The 17,613-nt window shown below is 48.4% G+C and overlaps 3 protein-coding genes and 1 non-coding gene across 4 annotated transcripts in view; 3 read left to right on the top strand and 1 right to left on the bottom strand.

Moving 5' to 3' along the window:
• Nucleotides 1-744: 744 nt before the first annotated feature.
• LOC124656756 lies at nt 745-1,752 on the bottom strand. The gene has a single exon (XM_047195444.1). It carries the CDS (start codon nt 1,750-1,752, stop codon nt 745-747), a length of 1,008 nt encoding a protein of 335 aa, XP_047051400.1.
• Nucleotides 1,753-7,752: 6,000 nt separating this feature from the next.
• On the top strand, nt 7,753-10,646 carry LOC124653807 (uncharacterized MFS-type transporter YbcL-like). Its single transcript, XM_047192873.1, has 4 exons — nt 7,753-8,040; nt 8,908-9,653; nt 9,910-10,335; nt 10,366-10,646. The coding sequence occupies exons 1-4, from the start codon at nt 7,753-7,755 to the stop codon at nt 10,430-10,432; spliced, it is 1,527 nt and encodes a 508-aa protein (XP_047048829.1). The 3' UTR covers nt 10,433-10,646.
• Nucleotides 10,647-10,790: 144 nt separating this feature from the next.
• Nucleotides 10,791-10,863, top strand: TRNAK-CUU. Its single transcript has one exon. It is a non-coding gene; the product is annotated as a tRNA-Lys (tRNA).
• Nucleotides 10,864-12,584: 1,721 nt separating this feature from the next.
• Nucleotides 12,585-17,613, top strand: part of LOC124655861 — a 26,358-nt gene continuing 21,329 nt past the window's right edge. The window contains exon 1 of the mRNA XM_047194695.1: nt 12,585-12,884. Within this exon, the coding sequence (XP_047050651.1) occupies nt 12,585-12,884 (300 nt within the window). The remainder of the gene's footprint in view (nt 12,885-17,613) is intronic.

The raw sequence follows: 17,613 nt of genomic DNA, 5'->3' as shown, positions 1-17,613 counted from the left end.
GCCACCTCTGTGGCCTTCAGGGCATGGAGGTGCAGCGGATCGCGGCTCTCGTTGGCGGGAGGGCTCCATTTCCAGTTTTGGGAGCTTCGTTCCCCTTTTTAAGGTGTTTGTTTGTATTGGCGGCGCTTAAGTGGTGGTTGCCGCGTCTCGTGCAATAATGTTTCCCCGGCTTCAACCCAATCTCGACGGCCACGTCGAGAAGCTTGTGGGAGTGTCGTGGTCTTCGAGGATTTCGTCTGGTTGTGGGGATCTTCGGATCGCAAAGAAGCTTCATGGGCAGTTCATCCCACTTCTTCGTCTTCAGAACGGATGTGGTCTTTCCGACCAGTTCGGCAACTTCCCATCTGCAACCAACAACATCAGACCAGCTCAGGGAGGAGCGGTAGCGGCGACGCGCCATCGACACGGTCTGGAGGTTGAAGATGAAGGGCTTCTCAAGGATCTCATTGTAATTTTCGTTTTTCATGGGCTGTTTTGTACCGTTGGGTGTTTCTTTTAATACCAGTGTCCTTTTCACAAAAAAATATAGAAATTGCTTCTTGGTATCTTCCACACATTAAGCTTTGGTTGAACAACCTCCAACAAGTGGTCGTTCCTCTTCCTCATGCGCAACCAGAGCCTCGGACCTGCAATACTCGATGCCTCTTGAGAACAGGTCAGGAATGAGTGAATGACCCATGAATTCCAGCGTCGTGAGTTGCAAACCATGCCAAGCAGGTCGGAGATGTTTAGTTTTCAGCGTGGCTAAAAAAGATGAGCCATGAGGCCATGGCTTGGCATTTTGTAGCAGCAAACCTTGTGCTTGACGATCCGCAGCTGCTTCTTGCTGGTGAGCGTAGAGGTTTTGATGATTTGCAGGGCCATCAAGTGGATGAAAGTCTTCCTGTGGCCGTCGACCGTGTCCATCAAGACAGTCCAAGCAATGCAGAACTTGCCGGCCCCAAGGTAGACGAGGCTGCCTTCTGGCATGAGGCCGCAGACGTTGCCATTCTCACGGACCCACTTGGGGAATGTGTCCTCCCAAGTATACCGGACGACCGGCGGGGATTGCTGGACGTCGACGGCCAAGAGGTGGCGGCGCTTTGAGCAGAGGCCGAAGCAGAGGTTGTCTAGCTCGGGGATAAAGAGGGCGCGGTGGTAGAAGGGCAGCTCCCAGTCACCCTCTTTGCGCCACACGCGGCGTCTGGTGTGGAAAGAGTAGGTGCCTCTCTCCTGCGCCGAGACCCAGATATGGTCGCCGGTGGTGAAGTAGGCCGTTAGCTGGCACTTGATCTGGAAATCGTTCAGGTACCTGAAGTCGGGCGGAGGCTCTGGGAGAATGCGCCAGGAGCCGCTGGCGGGTAGGAGGTCCTCGCCGAAGGGGTTACCTTCATCGTATCCGGTGAGACGGCAGTTGAGCGCGTATAGTCTGTCCCCCAGTGGGACGACGTAGGCGCCGCCGGTCTTGCGGCCCTGCATCTCCGGCCCTGATGACGTAACGCCAGACCTTGTATCGTACATGACGGTGCGCTTGAAAGTGCCGACGCCTACCAAGGTAGAGCCGTCGTCGGCGAGGGCGAGGTCGATTCTCTCGTGAGTGGCGACGGGCTTGTGGATCTGTCCAATGTGGCTGGGGAGGATACGAATCTCCATGGCCCCTCGGGAGGGACCAGGCTGGAAGAGGTGTCTAATGCTGATGCTGTGCACAAAGTAATCAGGCTTTTTGTCGCTCATTACGATAAAGAGGTGTTTCCGCTGGTTGCCCACGGCCATCTTTGCTGCTGATTCCTTCAACCGAGCGGCGGCGCGCGGGTTACTAGTATAGTAGAGATTTTAGAAGCGATGCTACTCGATCGGTAGCTACAGCCGAGTCACTCGTCCATATTTATATACCAGGACGATCGCTCGTTTACAGAGTCGGTGCAGGATACGGAAAAGATAGAGAACCTACCGAGTACGGATTAGAAAGATTACGTGGCTCCGAATCAAAAAAAAAATTGAACTGCTGGCTCACGGAATCAATTGCACTTGCACGGTTGCATTGCTCCTGTCCTTGTGATGTCTGTCTGTCGGTACGTCGTGGAGGCACTGGGAGGCAGCCTTGAAAGTTGAAACGCGTCGCCGTAGTGCGGCTGGCGGCTGCGGGCCTTGTTCTCGCCCAAGCCGTGTCCGCCCAACAACTGCACCACCACGCGCCGCCCCTGGGATCCACCGCCGACGTGCTTTCCTCTCTCCTCCTCGTTTCGCACCTCAACATCACTCCGCCGCATCCCCACAGTATTCTCCTCGCCGGAGAGAGCGTCCCCCGAAGCCCCTCCTCTGGACCACAAGCCTGGCCTGGGACTCCCCTGCGGCCGTGGGACGACGAGGCCTCCGATTCTGGACCTGCAGCAGCTTGTGTGGACAACGCCGGGCGCGAGTGTTGGTGCAGATGTGCGCCGGTGTTGGTGGAGATCTGGGTGGGGAGGAGATCCAGCAATGTTAAAAACTTTTTTCTTTATCAACCCACTTCCACCTTGGGCGAATGACATAGTGCCATGTGGCAAAACTGGAATGCAAATAAGCTAACAAGAGGCTAGGGAGTCAGTTGCCTTGTTTTGTAAACTTTTTTTAGGGAGCCTTGTTGTGTAAACTTTGGTGTGTGTGTGCGGGGGGGGGGGGGGGGGGGGTTAAGTATGCCAATTTGTAGTTTAGGGGGCTCTCCGTCCGAAATGGCATTATGTAGATCTTTTCCTACCTTTTATAGCACCTTTGTTTCGTGAAAATCAACCCGTTCGCTCCAAGCCTATCCCTCCTCCCATGCGGCCACCTACCTCGAACGATCACACCTCGGGTGCGCCGCCTAGGGTACCACTGCGCTCTGTCCCTATTATCCTCTACGAGCACCCATACCTCTGAGTGATGATATGGCTAGTGGCAGGGGCGTCCGGAGAAGAGCAAGGACGGTTTGGGTGCCCTCTCGAAAACGCGGGGTTCGACGGAGGAGCATTCAGCCTCTCCTGTCCCCGATGCGCGGTGCCGCTCCTCCTCGGCTGCGTCCAGAGCCAGGGGTAGAGGGAGCATCGAGGACTACAACACTGCCATATATGCTGGACACGTCGGCACGATCGACAATGAGTACCGAGGTTGGATGAGATGCCTTGCTTGTCCGTTCATACCTAGCGATTCATGCGTGTCTGTTTGATCTCCGCTTGAGAAATTTATCCACTCTTTGGTCATTTCCTTTAGGTCTTTAGAAGCAGCGAGTTCTCTGACGCAGCGACCAGCTATTTTGTGCGACATGGGTGCGCGATGGAGCTTCCTGAGGGCGCTGGCAACATAGGGGGAGGCGGAGGTGCGGGCCTGATCTGGGTCCGTTCTGGGTATGAGCTGGGTTTTAGGGGGAAGGTGCGTCGCTCAACCGTTAACCAGGAGTGGCCTGACGGAGCGGTCGACGGCCTGGTACGTGCAGATGATCGTGTGGAGATTGCGACATGTCTGGGTTGGAGGAAGGAGATGAACTTGTCCTCTCGGTTGTGCTTGGTGTTGGTGGACCATGATGATGTGGCTAGCTTCGATAGCGAGGTACTACCGCGGCGGTTAATTGACAAGATCGACTGCCCCAATCCGGTGGGTAGTGTGGGCGGTGTGCGGCTATATGGACGAAAGCCTTGGAGGCGTTGTTGAGGTGTGTCCAGGCGAAAGCCTAGGTTCGGATTAGAATCGGCGCAATGGCGGCATCTCGTTGTCGTTCCTCCGTTGGGAGCATGGCGTTCGGATACATGGCATGTTGTGTGTTACCGAGGAAGCACGTAGGGAAGCGGAATAGGGGATGAGAGGAGGCTGCGCATCCACGACGAAAGAGAGGAGTAGCAGCGAGAGCATGGTGAGAGAGCGCGCGGGCAAGGGGGAGGCTAGGCGGCGCTACCAAGTTGTTTTATTATTCTTAGGATAATAATCAGACAAGAAAGTTTGTGATACATTTTTCTAGATTTCTTCAAATTCAGTGGATAAAACCTTATACCAAGCTAGAGCCTTAGTTGAAAATGTTTGACTAAATGATTTCAATTTCATATCTTCCTACGAAAAGGCTTTCAACTTAAAAGTTTCACACATATCATTGAGTAATCAATGTGTGCATATGGGTCCTCCGAATAATATTCTCCTGCAAATATTTTTCTAGTACTGTATGTAGTAGTAGATACGAGTTAACCTAAAATTAATCACTTTGTGGCTTTGGATGTAGGCTCGATAGAGAAGCATTGATTTATTCTCCAAAATCCTTTAGAGTTTTGGGTTTGGATTGATTTCCGAACACTGCCACGGTGCATACTTCGAACATGTAAACAACTAAGTGCAAATAAATCAAATAACTCAACACAAAAACCAAAAGTGTTAAGCTCCCAGCAACTGCGCTGGAAAACAGCTTGATGTCTTCAAGGCACTGTTTAAAAAATCGGCCGAGATATCGATTTATCGTGAATCGGGTGGTAACCGATAAGATTTCAGCATATCGGCCAATTTATCGCTGCGCGATATATCGGCCGATTTTCTGTCTGAGAGCCGATATTTCGTCCGATTTTCACTCTAGTGACCGATATTTTGGCCGGCTGTCAATGAAATTTCACTGAAATTCGGTATGGCAGTCGATATTTTCATCCTATTGTCTTGTAGAATTGTGCGTTAGCTCAAATTTTCCATTTTATTGATTCAAATGCAAAGAATCAAGGTAATTCTTCTGCTCAATACTCCAATACTCTTTTTATATACCATATTATAGAAAATTTAGTGCTTGAAATTAGGATTTACAAAAAAATAAGCCGATAAATGGGCGATCTATAAAATCGATTAATCGACCGATAAGCGATTAATCTCCATTTTGAGACTGGCCGATAAGTTAAGATTAACGATTTCTTAAACATTGCTCCAAGGTCCCCGTGTAGCAGTTTTCAAAAGTAAGAGTATCGAATACACAAGAAGCTTGTTTTGTTAAAGGTTTAATTATCTTTTGTTACCTTCACTTAGATGCACCTGCAAGTTGTTTTTGAGTCCAAAGCAGAGCAACCAGATTTGTTTTCAAAAGTTTGTGAATAAAGTAAATGAATAACTAACGTAAATGAGAATATGTAAAGCAACAAGATTTGTTTTCAAAAGTTTGTGAATAAAGTAAATGAATAACTAACGTAAATGAGACTATGCGATGGAACTCAATAAGGGGGAAGCCTTCTCGGGGAGTTGCACATCCACCACTACCTAGGTATAGTGATTAGGAATATAGATTTTGTCTTTTACACATATCTATGTGTGGCACGGTTCCTTGGATGGATGTTTCCCGGAAGCCGCTCTCACACCCCTCATGGCCACTACATTTCCTCTACGCATGCCGCACAGATCCAGTAATTAAGGGTCTCCCCATGGTCATGTTCATTGGCACTGGTCCTTGTTATCCTTGTATACATGTGATTGACAGAGGCAACGGGTTGTTGTCACCTGTGCACCCACGTACCACCAGCCACATGCAATGATAATTCTTGCCAAAGTCCCGTGGGCAAATATTATGTGGTCGATAACACAAAAATATCATTGATAAGAACCAACACACTTCATAACTATTAGATAATAAAAAGCTTTATTTCATTTCATAATTTTGCTAGGGTTTATCCATCTCCCAAAGTATGCCGTGTTAGCACCCCCTTTGAGAATCCAGTTGATCCCCTTCTTTGCCACCAATACTCCTCGTTCTCCCTCACAAACTACATTAGCTGGGAAATACCTCACGGCCCAACCCTCCTCATTAAGGCCCACAGATCCCGCCAAACCTTCTAGCGCTGCAATTTTTCCAAGCGCAGCTCCTTCGCGACCATTTTTCCTTTCCTAAGTTCGCCCTCGGCCTTTTAGGAACTGCCTAGTCCCCCTGGACCAGTTTTGCATGAAACCAACCACACTGTGACGGTGATCCCTGAAAGCAGCAATATGATGAGTATTTGAAAACATTTCTTTGAAACCTAGTAGCCCTAGGTACGGTTGGATTTAATATCACCCCTCTCTCCCTACGAGATGTGTGTAGTATGACCTGACCCAATCTGTGTCACCACAGTCAACGAGCACAATAGGTAGCATGTCTCCCAAGACGACGACGCAGAGACTTTCCAAGCACTGACTTAACCAGATTCAGTTGTTTATTGGTCGAGGTTAAATGGGGACCAACCGTGTCATCTCCCTGAGCGACATTGATGCAATGGCATCGTTGAACAAATGAATCCTTAGCCAGTTCAAATTGTTATAATTCTTATCATGAGCTCCCCAAATGAGGTTAAAGTTAGCCCCAATGACTACAAACTCATTTGCGCCCATTACCATGTCTTCCACTTCCCGAAGGAAAGACATCGACTTGTCATGGTCCGCTGGACCATAAGCAAGGATGAACCACCACTTAAGCGTCTTAGCTTTGTGGTAGACAAGGGCCCTGCCACAATGTTGTGGAGCTCGGCCAAGGAAAAATCACTCTTAATTGTTTCCTATAGGCCAACTTAGTATACCGTATCCTCTCACACCGTGCGCACTCCCTGAGTTGTCCCATGCATCCTAGGTGTCCCCATCCCCTAATATTTCAGATAAAACCTAGCATTGGGATCCTGTGCATTTATCCCCACCCTTGCGAACCTTTAATGAAGATCTCGTGACCCTCTTGGTCACTCCCATTCATTTGGTTATCTCCGGCGAGCTGGGAAGGACTCCCTTGTCCTCCCCAGCAGAACCCGTGGAAGTCCTAGCCACCTCGGCCTACTCAGCCACTAATTGAGCCTTGTCCTCCATAGCCACCCGAGCCTCTGGCAACACAATGGCAGCCCGGGCCCTCTCTTTGGCACTCATTAATTCAATTGCCTCCGAAGGCGAGCCTGCCAAAGGTTCGAACACCACCGACCATCCCTAATGAAGTGCTCGTCGGAAAAAAGAGTCAAGTGATGCGAATTCATTACCTTTGTCGAGACCCTTGTCAAGGTTCTTCTGGGCTATGCAGAGCTTGGCCTTGTTGAACGAGGACATGGCCTCCATCTCGCCCTTGTTCTGAACACTCTTGCGCGATACCGCCACCGTCACCTCGGCCTCCTGATCACTCTCTCAGACGAGAGCAGCGCCAGATCCTCGTCCCTAGCCTCCTCGACCCGCACCATCTTCGCTCCCTTCCTCTTCTCCTCCCTGTCTTTGGCACCACTGGTAGGAAAATAATGCAATTCCCCTCAACCTCAAGGCATTGCAATAGAAGTCCAGCATCTCCTGTAGACCCGTAGGGAATCAGAATGACTGGAGACATCTGCAACGCCAAATGGGCTAGAGGCCCAAACCATGTGAACCCAGGCGCTCGCAACTTCCTCTGAAGTCTGACCTGGTCAATAAAAACAGTCAGGATAGCGTCAAAGCGGCAGCGGGACCCGCCGCGGCCACGCGTTGAATATTCCGGCATCGCTCCGCCGTGCACCGAGCCACGTGGAAGCGCAGCCGGCGACGTCCGGCCAGCCAAGCCAATCCATCGTCTTCCTCGCGCCCCTCAGTCCACGCTTGTTCCCGTCAGCTGACCCGTCACGTTGCTACAGATCCGGTGGCCCATCGCAGCCTTCAATACGACGGGAACGGCTGCGATCACGCGCCAGTCGCTCCTTAATTAGCCACGGCAAAAGTCGTTCCAAATCACGCCGCGAAACAGACCACGCACGGCACGCCCTCGTCGTTCCCGGGCCGAGCTAGCTGCCGGTAGGCGACTGGAGCTCGCGAGCGGCGGAAAGGGGGGCCGCGATGGCGGCGCCGGGCCGGACGCTGCTGCTGGTGAACCTGGCGTCCATCATGGAGCGCGCGGACGAGGCGCTGCTGCCGGCGGTGTACAAGGAGGTGGGCGCCGCGCTGCACGCCACGCCCATGGGGCTCGGCGCGCTCACGCTGTACCGCTCCTTCGTGCAGGCCGCGTGCTACCCGCTCGCCGCCTACGCCGCCGTGCGCTACAACCGCGCCCACGTCATCGCCGTCGGGGCCTTCCTCTGGGCCGCCGCCACCTTCCTCGTCGCCGTCTCCGGCACCTTCGCCCAGGTCCGTCCTTCTTCCCTAACGACAGTGCTCGATTCCTCTAGGTTTCGGCTGTGATTCGAGAGCGTTCTCGCTACTGAATCCTGGATCCAGTTTCGGGGAAATGGGGGCATGGATCGTTTCCACTTTTGCTCATCCGCAGAAGATCTAGTGCGTTCATTTTCGTTGTGCGTTCACGCTTTACTGATGAATGCTCAGTTTTAACTACCTGCGCGGTGCCCACGTTGCATTTGACGTAGCTGCGAAGTCTGAAGCTGAGTTCATGTCGATGTAACCGAAGCAAATCATCTGATCTGGACTGAAACTGTGCTAACAGCATATTCGCATCTCAAAACGGATCCAAGAGTTGTAACCAACCTTTAATTGTAACTATTGCCGTTAATGTAGCATAACCAAATAACTACAGGTGAAGTAAAGCATCTTATCAGTGATACCACCGGCAGTTATGTTTGGTTTCTTTATATCTAGAAATTCAATTCAGTATTATCTGTTTCTGTGGTATTTTTCTTTCAATCATGTAAGATCTGAATATCAAGTGAGATACTGGTGATGTTCAGTGTTCGAATATGAACATCTGGATTAAGGTTGCTACATAGTACTTCACTGCAGCAAATATGTGTGTGTTTCCTAAACAAGTAAACATACTACGAATACATTTTAGGTAATACGGTGTGTTTTAGCAAATGTACCACAAAATTATAATGGTACTGGGCAAAGACACGTTTTAGTGATGTGTTTGGGCAAAGGACTGAAAATAACGGTGTCCTCTAGCCAATTTTCCCAACAAGTAAACATACTACGAATACATTTTATTTTCCCCATAAATGATAATAAGGAACGATTTTCCATGAAAATTTCTTCTTTGAGCAGGTAGCAGTAGCTAGGGGATTGAATGGTGTTGGCCTAGCACTTGTAACTCCAGCCATCCAATCTCTAGTGGCAGACTTCACTGATGATAATAACCGGGGCTCTGCTTTTGGATGGCTTCAACTCACAGGCAACATAGGTTCGGTGATTGGAGGTTTGTTCTCGATCATGCTAGCATCGACCACAATCTTCGGTATCGCTGGTTGGCGTATCGCGTTTCACATTGTTGCTCTCATCAGTGTGGTCGTAGGGGCATTGGTCTATCTTTTTGCTGTGGATCCTCATTTTTGCAACACTGAGGGTGGTGGTCAGCTCTTGCGCAAGTCGGCATGGGCAGAGATGAAGGATTTAGTCACTGAAGCCAAAGCGGTCATCAAAATACCATCGTTTCAGATCATTGTGGCTCAGGGCGTTACAGGGTCATTTCCTTGGTCAGCATTGACGTTTACCCCAATGTGGTTGGAACTGTTGGGCTTTACGCACAACAAAACTGGACTTCTCACAGCAGTATTTGCAATTGCAAGCTCAATTGGAGGGCTCTTTGGTGGAAAGATGGGGGATTATCTATCTGTTCGCTTCCCGAATTCTGGCCGGATAGTGCTGTCTCAGATAAGCTCGGCTTCGGCAATCCCACTTGCAGCTCTGTTGCTGCTTGGACTACCTGATGACTCCAGTACTGGTGTCTTGCATGGGCTTGTTATGTTTATCATGGGGCTAAGCATCTCCTGGAATGCCGCTGCTACTAACAAGTAAGTAAACTTTCATCCCTTGATTCTTTGATTTGTTAGATACTCAAAGACAACGACAAAATGCATAACAAGTTTATAACAACAATGCAGCCATTATACGTGAAACAAATTCTAGTTCACTGCAACTAGTTAAATAATGTTTACAATTTCATCATTAGTACTTATATATGCTGACTACAGATTTCTGCTAATCTATGAAAATCTAATCTATGAAATCTCTGCATGTTGGCCATAAATACAAACTTTTTATGTGCAGCCCCATATTTGCGGAGATCGTTCCTCAGAGATCAAGGGCAAGTATTTATGCACTGGACCGTTCCTTCGAGTCTGTCCTAGCCTCATTTGCTCCACCAGTCGTCGGCTTTTTAGCTCAGCATGCTTATGGCTACGCCCCTGTTTCACATGGAGCTGGAGTGAGCAGTGTGGCAAGGGACCGGTCCAATGCCGCTGCCCTAGGAAAAGCTCTTTACACGGCGATCGCCATCCCGATGTTGCTCTGCTGCTTCATCTACTCCCTGTTGTACGGGACATACCCCCGCGACAAGGAGAGGGCGAGAATGGACACTCTTATCTCATCGGAGCTGCAGCTGATCAATTTGGAAAGGTCTCATGGAATAGCAGAGTACAACGCTAGAAGGAAGCATGCCACTGTGATCGATATCGAGTATGGTGAGGAAGAGCTTGATGATGATGATGATGATGATGATGATGATGATGATGATGATGATGAGCAAGCGTTGATGCATCACCAAGTTGAACAGAGTGGTAGTCTCAGGTGATCAGGGTGTAATATGACAGTAATTATCACAAAGCTCTTGCCAAAGTAGCTCCTAGTATGGGTGAGAGGACAGATTGCATATCTTCAAGAAGATCACTTTGTGCCACCATAGATCTCTTTTCTTTCAGTTTACTTTGTTAATAGTATGGATACAGTGTTCTATGTAGTAGGACTAGTCAGTAGGAACAGAGACTTACCTGTAGAAAGGTATACCAATTTATGTAGAGGAATATGCAGAAGAGGAAATTTGTGTTCGAGCTTTATGTTTTTTTTAGAGAGAAAGTTTTATGTGACTGCTGGAGAGAACTGAGCACGACAGATTGGGTATGTCTAAGTGAAAGTCTACAATCACACAGCAAGCCCGTCTAGCTCAGTTGGTAGAGCGCAAGGCTCTTAACCTTGTGGTCGTGGGTTCGAGCACCACGGTGGGCGCTTTCAGTCGTAGTTATTTGTTTTTGTCCTTTCCTAAGTTCGGATGCTCTCAACTTTGAGAGTGCAAAAGCTTTTGATGTGTACGGTTTATGTAATTTGGAGTTCATCCAATGCCTCGTCAAGCCAGACTTTCGAACAAATATACATTCAACAGGAAATTGAACTTGTAAACTTATTCCATATTTTAATTTGATTTTTTGTTGGGAAAATCCTATAAATGCACACAATTTTGACATACTCATGCTAATTAAAAATTTAGATATAATTCACAACAAAAAACACAATCTCCAACAAAGTTATTCATCTTACATATCATAGTTCGCAAACACAATTAAACGGATTGTAGAAAAATAAATAAGAATTCAGAAGAGAAGAGGGGTGAGAGGGTTGAGCCTTTCCTCCCGCAGCACCATCGTGCCGGAGCTTGGGAGCAGTTGCCGATTGATGAGTGCCTTTTGCACCATGTTTTTTTTCAATGTTTTTTTTTGCACCGTAGCGGTAGGTTTTACCACATTTAACCTCCTCCGCGAAAGAAACATAGGTGTCATCTAGGGTGAAAATCGGGGCAGCCGCCGCCATCTACGGCATGGGAATCGACAGGTCCCCGCCTTCTCTGCTTGCCACTCCGCCTGGTGGAGGAGGTGGGAACATCAGACCTACACTGTAGAAGGATCCCTAAAGTTAGAGTTTAGTCAACATGCATCGTCGTTATGGTGGCTATGATGGTGTTTTGCTGGACAAGAATAAGGTATACCCGCCTCCTCTTCCACCTCATCAGCGACGATCTCGTTGGTGGCGTTGAGGAGAGCGAGGATTCGTTTGGTCGCTACTTTCAAGGAGTGGTGGATCTCGTCCAGCCTACGTGTGATAGGTTTAGTGTTACAAGGTTTGGATCAATTCAAGGGTTATGACTTCGGCTTCGGGGTGCTGGTCCTTAGGGGCACGTGCACAAAGCCGTTATGACTGTCATCAACAACGTCAGGTTGGCTCCGACAAGGGAGCGGCGACAACAACGCGTCGTTGGCTCGCTCTAGCGGCAGTAGTGATCGTTTGGTGGTCTAAAGACCTCGATGTATCCCTGATGCATGTTCAACCTTCCTAGCTGAAATTGTGCCTCCATGATGCACTTTTGTTAGTCTAACCGGATGCATTTACTTCATTAAGCTCACAATTAGTGCTAAAAAAATTATTTACCCTGATGCATGTGCATCAGGTCACACCATGCAGCTTCGCCCCTGATTTTCATTATGTTTGGGTGCTTTATACTTCTTGTGAATTCATATAATAGATTCAGATCTTTCGCGCAAACCACATTTGCTTGCCCATTTTGCCTAATTTCACAGGGATGAAGAGGCTTGCAGTGTTCTTTGAAAAATCCTTATTTTTGGGTGGAAATTTCATCGATTGGATCCCACTAGAACCTTCCTTACGAAGAGCTTACCCTCCTCAGTCCACGCTTGTTCCCATCAGCTGATCCAACGCGTTGCTGCAGATCCGGAGGCTCATCGCACCCTTCAACAGGACGCGAACGGCCATGATCGTGCGCCAGTCGCTCCTAAGCAACGGGAAAAGTCGTTCGAAATCGCGGCGGGAAGCAGACAACGCGCGCGCCCGCACTCGTCGTTCTCGTTCCCGGGGAAGTCGTTGCTGGTAGGCGAAGGACCACGAGTCCACGAGGCCGCCGACGGGAGCTCGCGCGCGGGGGAGAGGGGTCGGGCGAGATGGAGGAGACAGCGGCGGCGTCGGGCCGGACGCTGCTGCTGGTGAACCTGGCGGCCATCATGGAGAGCGCGGACGAGGCGCTGCTGCCGGCGGTGTACCAGGAGGTGGGCGCAGCGCTGCACGCCACGCCCATGGGCCTCGGTGCGCTCACGCTGTGCCGCTCCTTCGTGCAGGCCGCGTGCTACCCGCTCGCCGCCTACGCCGCCGTGCGCTACAACCGCGCCCACGTCATCGCCGTCGGGGCCTTCCTCTGGGCCGCCGCCACCTTCCTCGTCGCCGTCTCCGGCACCTTCGCCCAGGTCCGTATCCGTCCCGCCCTAATGACAATTCTCGATTCTTCTGCGTTGCGTCCGTGATTCTTGAGCTTCTCTACTGAACTGTGGATCCAATTTTGGGAATTCGGGGCATGGATCGTCACGGCTGTAGTGCGTTCATTTTCGTTGTGCGTTTACGCTTTAGAGCCAAAAGCCAGTGAACGCTCTGTTTTAACTATCTGCGTGGGCTGCATTGACGTAGCTTCGAAGTTTGATGCAAAGTCCATGTCGATGTAAACGAAACAAATCCTCTGGAAAATTCTCAGAGCATATTGGCATCTCAAAACAGATCCCCAAATGGTAAACAACATTTAGTTGTAACTAGTGGCAATAATGTAGCATAACCAAGTAGTAAAGGGGAAGTAAACCATGCTTATTACTACCGGCAGTAATTCAGTGTTATGGGCTTCTGTATTTGTGATGTTTTCATTCCAATTCCAATCATGTAAAGATTTGAAAATCAATTGAAACGCTGCTGATTGACTGATAGACTGAATGTAAAAAATTTGGATTAAGGTTGCTAGAGTACTTCAGTGCAGCAAACATGTGCAATGAGATATTTATTCGATGGGGTGTGCTCCGGTGTCCCCCCCCCCCCCCGGCAAACGACGTTCAGGTGGGATACCCGTTCGAGACGGTGGGGCCGTATTAGTGGCGTATAATTATACTCCACGTCATTTTCCACATAGATGATCGGATGCCACGTAGATATTGTACGTATCTTTGGTGATGACGGTTTCCGCCGGCCCCACGGCATTAGAATCGGAGTTGGACCCGAAAACTACGTCGATCACGTGGATTTGATGCCGGCGATAGGCGGTGGTTACGGGGAAATTATTTGAATCCTTGCGTGTGCGCCGTTGCTGGTTCTCCTTAGGGTTTGGAAGGTTCTGTCCATCGGGAGGGAGACGGCAGGGACGACGACGTTGGGACGGCAAGGCGTAGCGCGAGGCGGTTTCTGTTCATGTGCGCCGTTGCTGGTCCTCGTTAGGGTTTGGAAGGTTCTGTCCATCGGGAGGGAGACGGCAGGGACGACGACGTTGGGACGGCAAGGCGTTGCGCAGGGCGGTTTCGTTCCGAGAGCTGAGCCGGGTATCGTGGAGGCGGGAGGCGGATCCGGCGACGAGGAGGCTGGGCAAGGTCGGATGTGGAGGCGGGAGGCGGATCCGGTGACGAGGAGGCTGGGCAAGGATCGCACGCGGGTTGTTCCTGCTGCTATAGGCGGCGTTAGGGTTTGGCGGATAATTGTTGGTTCCTGGTAGGTAATTGATTGTAAAAACTAATTGCATGTTCATAATTTGGTTGATGTTAGGGTTTGGGTTTGTAGCTCCTTTTTTGAGATGTACTTATTTGGTTGTTACTTTGAACAGGCGATGGACGTTTCAGATTTGAGTGCAAGTTCAATGGAGTACGACAGCGGAAATACAGATGAAGAGGAATTCAATATTTCGTCTGCCAACGATAATGCACCTCCTGAAGATGAACAAACTTCTGGAGATGATGATGTCGACGAAAGTGTGAGTGAAACGGAACTAGTAGTTTTATTTAGTACTTGCATGTAAGTTGTTAAATACTGATTGTGCTTATTTTTGTTAATAGATGGATGCAGATGGTGTTGATCTAGAAGATGAAAATGTAGAGCAAGAAGAAGATGTTGACACTGATAATGTGAGTTTGTAGTAATAAATGTCTGATTGCATAAAAATATGGAATTGATGTTGACATGGTTTAAAATGCATTGGATTTAGAGTGATGATGTGGACGAGCCAGCTGATGACGAGAGATTGGACTCTGGTTTTGTTGACGAGGTATGCATTTTAATTTTATTAGGTCATATGTATGTTTAATTTAAATTTAATAACTGAACAATGCATTTTATGTCGTCGTGACATGACCGTTAATCTTTCTTGTTTGGTCAGGTCTTAGTTGGCGATAATTCTTCTTACGACTATTACGGTGATTCAGACTTGGAGACTATAGAAGAACCTGTTAGAAGAAGACATGTAAGTTTTTTGAATTTATTCGTTGTATGACTCGCGGACATGGCGTTAATTTTTTTTATGTTTTCAATGTTATCAAATTGTGAATGCAGGTGAAATCAGTTGGTAAGAAAAAGAATGGATCAGAGGATGAAGATGAGAGTGATACAGAAGATAAGAGAAAGTTTTACTGGGAGGTAATGGAGAAGACATTTGTGTCTGAGGCAGCTGCTTATACTTTTTATAATGGATATGCTCGACAAGAGGGATTCGGTGTAAGAAAGTTCAAGTTCAAACAGACTAAGGGTGCTAACAAAATAGTTCGCAGAAGGCGGTTTGTGTGTTCACGGGAAGGAAAACGTAACAGCAAGTTTCTGACTATGGACAACCGCACCCGTAGGTTGAGACCTTTGTCACGTTGCAATTGTAAAGCGGAGTTGGATGTGAAGCTTGATAGAGGTTCGGGGCTTTGGCGAGTTGCAAAATTTGTTTACAAGCACAGTCATAAGTGTGCAGAATCGAGCGAGAGCCCATTTTTATGGTCACATAGGAGGATAAAAGATTTCAGAGAAAGCGGAGATCACTACAAGAAAAGTTGCCATGGCCGACGAAGTTGAAGTCGCGCCGTGGTTGCTGGTGTACCATGGCCGACGATTTTTGGTCCCTCCGTGGTGCATGTCAAAACTTTTTTTTTCTCGTTTTTGAGGTCACCTAGCCCGACGAAAGCGGCCAAAACGTCGCGTATGGTGGCCCGGGACGTGGTGCATCTCGAAATCTCGGGTTCGCCGGCCGAGTCAACGCAAATCCGCACCGCCGAGGGATGTAGGGCCCAGATGGCAGCCTCTCTGGCATTGTTTTTTTTTCTCGATCGCGACATCTCGTTCAACGTTCTCCAATCGAGCCGTTTACGATGCAGGATCATGGGTCCCGCATGTCATCCTCTATGAACCAAAATTCTTTCTATTCTTGGATTTTTTTGACCCCCGATTTCCGGCTACTTCCTTTTTCTTTTGATCCCTTGCCGCCTTGGAAACGTTGAGACAGTCTGTCTGCTAAATGGGACCCGCATGTCATCCTCTATGTGCAATCAACTTTCTTTTCTTGGAGTTTTTTTTGGCACCTCAAATTTGGTCACTTGCCTTTTTCTTTCGATCCCCTGCCGCCTCTCAAACGGTGATACCGCTGCTGCTAACTGGGACCCGTATGTCATCCTCTATGTACTATAAAACTTTCTTTTCTTGAATTATTTTTGGCACCTCATATTTGGTCACTTACCTTTTTCTTTCGATCCCCTGCCGCCTCTCAAACGGTGATACCGCTGCTGCTAAATGGGACCCGCATGTCATCCTCTATGTACTATAAAACTTTCTTTTCTTGGAGTTTTTTTTTGCACCTCAAATTTGGTCACTTGCCTTTTTCTTTCGATCCCCTGCCGCCTCTAAAACGGTGATACCGCTGCTGCTAAATGGGACCCGCATGTCATCCTCTATGTACTATAAAACTTTCTTTTCTTGAATTATTTTTGGCACCTCATATTTGGTCACTTGCCTTTTTCTTTCGATCCCTGCCGCCTCTCAAACGGTGATACCGCTGATGCTAAATGGGACCCGCATGTCATCCTCTATGTACTATAAAACTTTCTTTTCTTGGATTTTTTTTGGCACCTCATATTTGGTCACTTGCCTTTTTTCTTTCGATCCCCTGCCGCCTCTCAAACGGTGATAACGCTGCTGCTAAATGGGACCCGCATGTCATCCTCTATGTACTATAAAACTTTCTTTTCTTGGATTTTTTTGACACCTCATATTTGGTCACTTGCCTTTTTGTTTCGATCCCCGCTGCCTCTCAAACGGTGATACCGCTGCTGCTAAATGGGACCCGCATGTCATCCTCTATGTAAATCATGTTTCTTTTCTTGAATTATTTTTGGCTCCTGATATTTGGTCACTTGCCTTTTTCTTTCGATCTCATGCCACGTTTGAAACGTTGAGGAACCTGCTGGCTCATGGGACCCGCATGTCATCCTCTATGTGCTATAAAAGTTTCCTTTGTTGGATTTTTTTTCACCCGCTGATTTTTGGCTTGCCTTTTTCTTTTGATCCCCTGCCCCCTTTGAAACGTCGAGTAAGCTGCTGGCTCAAGGGACCCGCATGTCATCCTCTATGTCCATCAACTTTCTTTTCTTGGATTTTTTTGACCCCCTAATTACTAGCTACTTTCTTTTTCTTTTGATCTCAAGCCGCATTTCAAACATTGAGACCGCTGCCGCAAAATGGGACCCACATGTCATCCTCTATGTACAATAAATCTTGGATTATTTTTGGCTCCCGATATTTGGTCACTTGCCTTTTCTTTCGATCTCATGCCGCCTTTGAAACGTTGAGTAAGCTGCTGGCTCATGGGTCCCGCATGTCATCCTCTACGAACAATAAAAGTTTCCTTTCTTGGAGTTATTTTGACCCCTAATTTCTGGCTATTTGCCTTTTTATTTCGATCCCCAGCCCCCTTTGAAACGATGAGGACGCTGTTGGCAGGTCGGTCCCACATGTCATCCTCTATGAACAATAAAAGTTTCCTTTGGTGGATTTATTTTTGACCCCTAATTAATTTCTGGCTATTTCCTTTTTTTCTTTTGATCCCCTGCCGCCTTGGAAACGTTGAGGATGCTGCTGCCTCATCGGTCCCGCATGTCATCCTCTCAGAACGATAAATGTTTTCTTTTCTTGGATTTTTTT

The sequence above is a fragment of the Lolium rigidum genome, chromosome 5 (genome assembly GCF_022539505.1).
Source record: "Lolium rigidum isolate FL_2022 chromosome 5, APGP_CSIRO_Lrig_0.1, whole genome shotgun sequence".
NCBI lineage: Eukaryota > Viridiplantae > Streptophyta > Magnoliopsida > Poales > Poaceae > Lolium > Lolium rigidum.
This window is presented reverse-complemented; position numbering and strand designations above follow the sequence as displayed.

Excerpts from the sequence above, each read along its gene's own strand:
- LOC124656756 (XM_047195444.1), bottom strand. The coding sequence starts at position 1,752 with ATGGCCGTGGGCAACCAGCGGAAACACCTCTTTATCGTAATGAGCGAC.
- LOC124653807 (XM_047192873.1), top strand. The coding sequence starts at position 7,753 with ATGGCGGCGCCGGGCCGGACGCTGCTGCTGGTGAACCTGGCGTCCATC. Across the intron at positions 8,041-8,907 it reads TCTCCGGCACCTTCGCCCAG|GTAGCAGTAGCTAGGGGATT; the intron begins GTCCGTCCTTCT and ends TTCTTTGAGCAG. Across the intron at positions 9,654-9,909 it reads AATGCCGCTGCTACTAACAA|CCCCATATTTGCGGAGATCG; the intron begins GTAAGTAAACTT and ends TTTTATGTGCAG.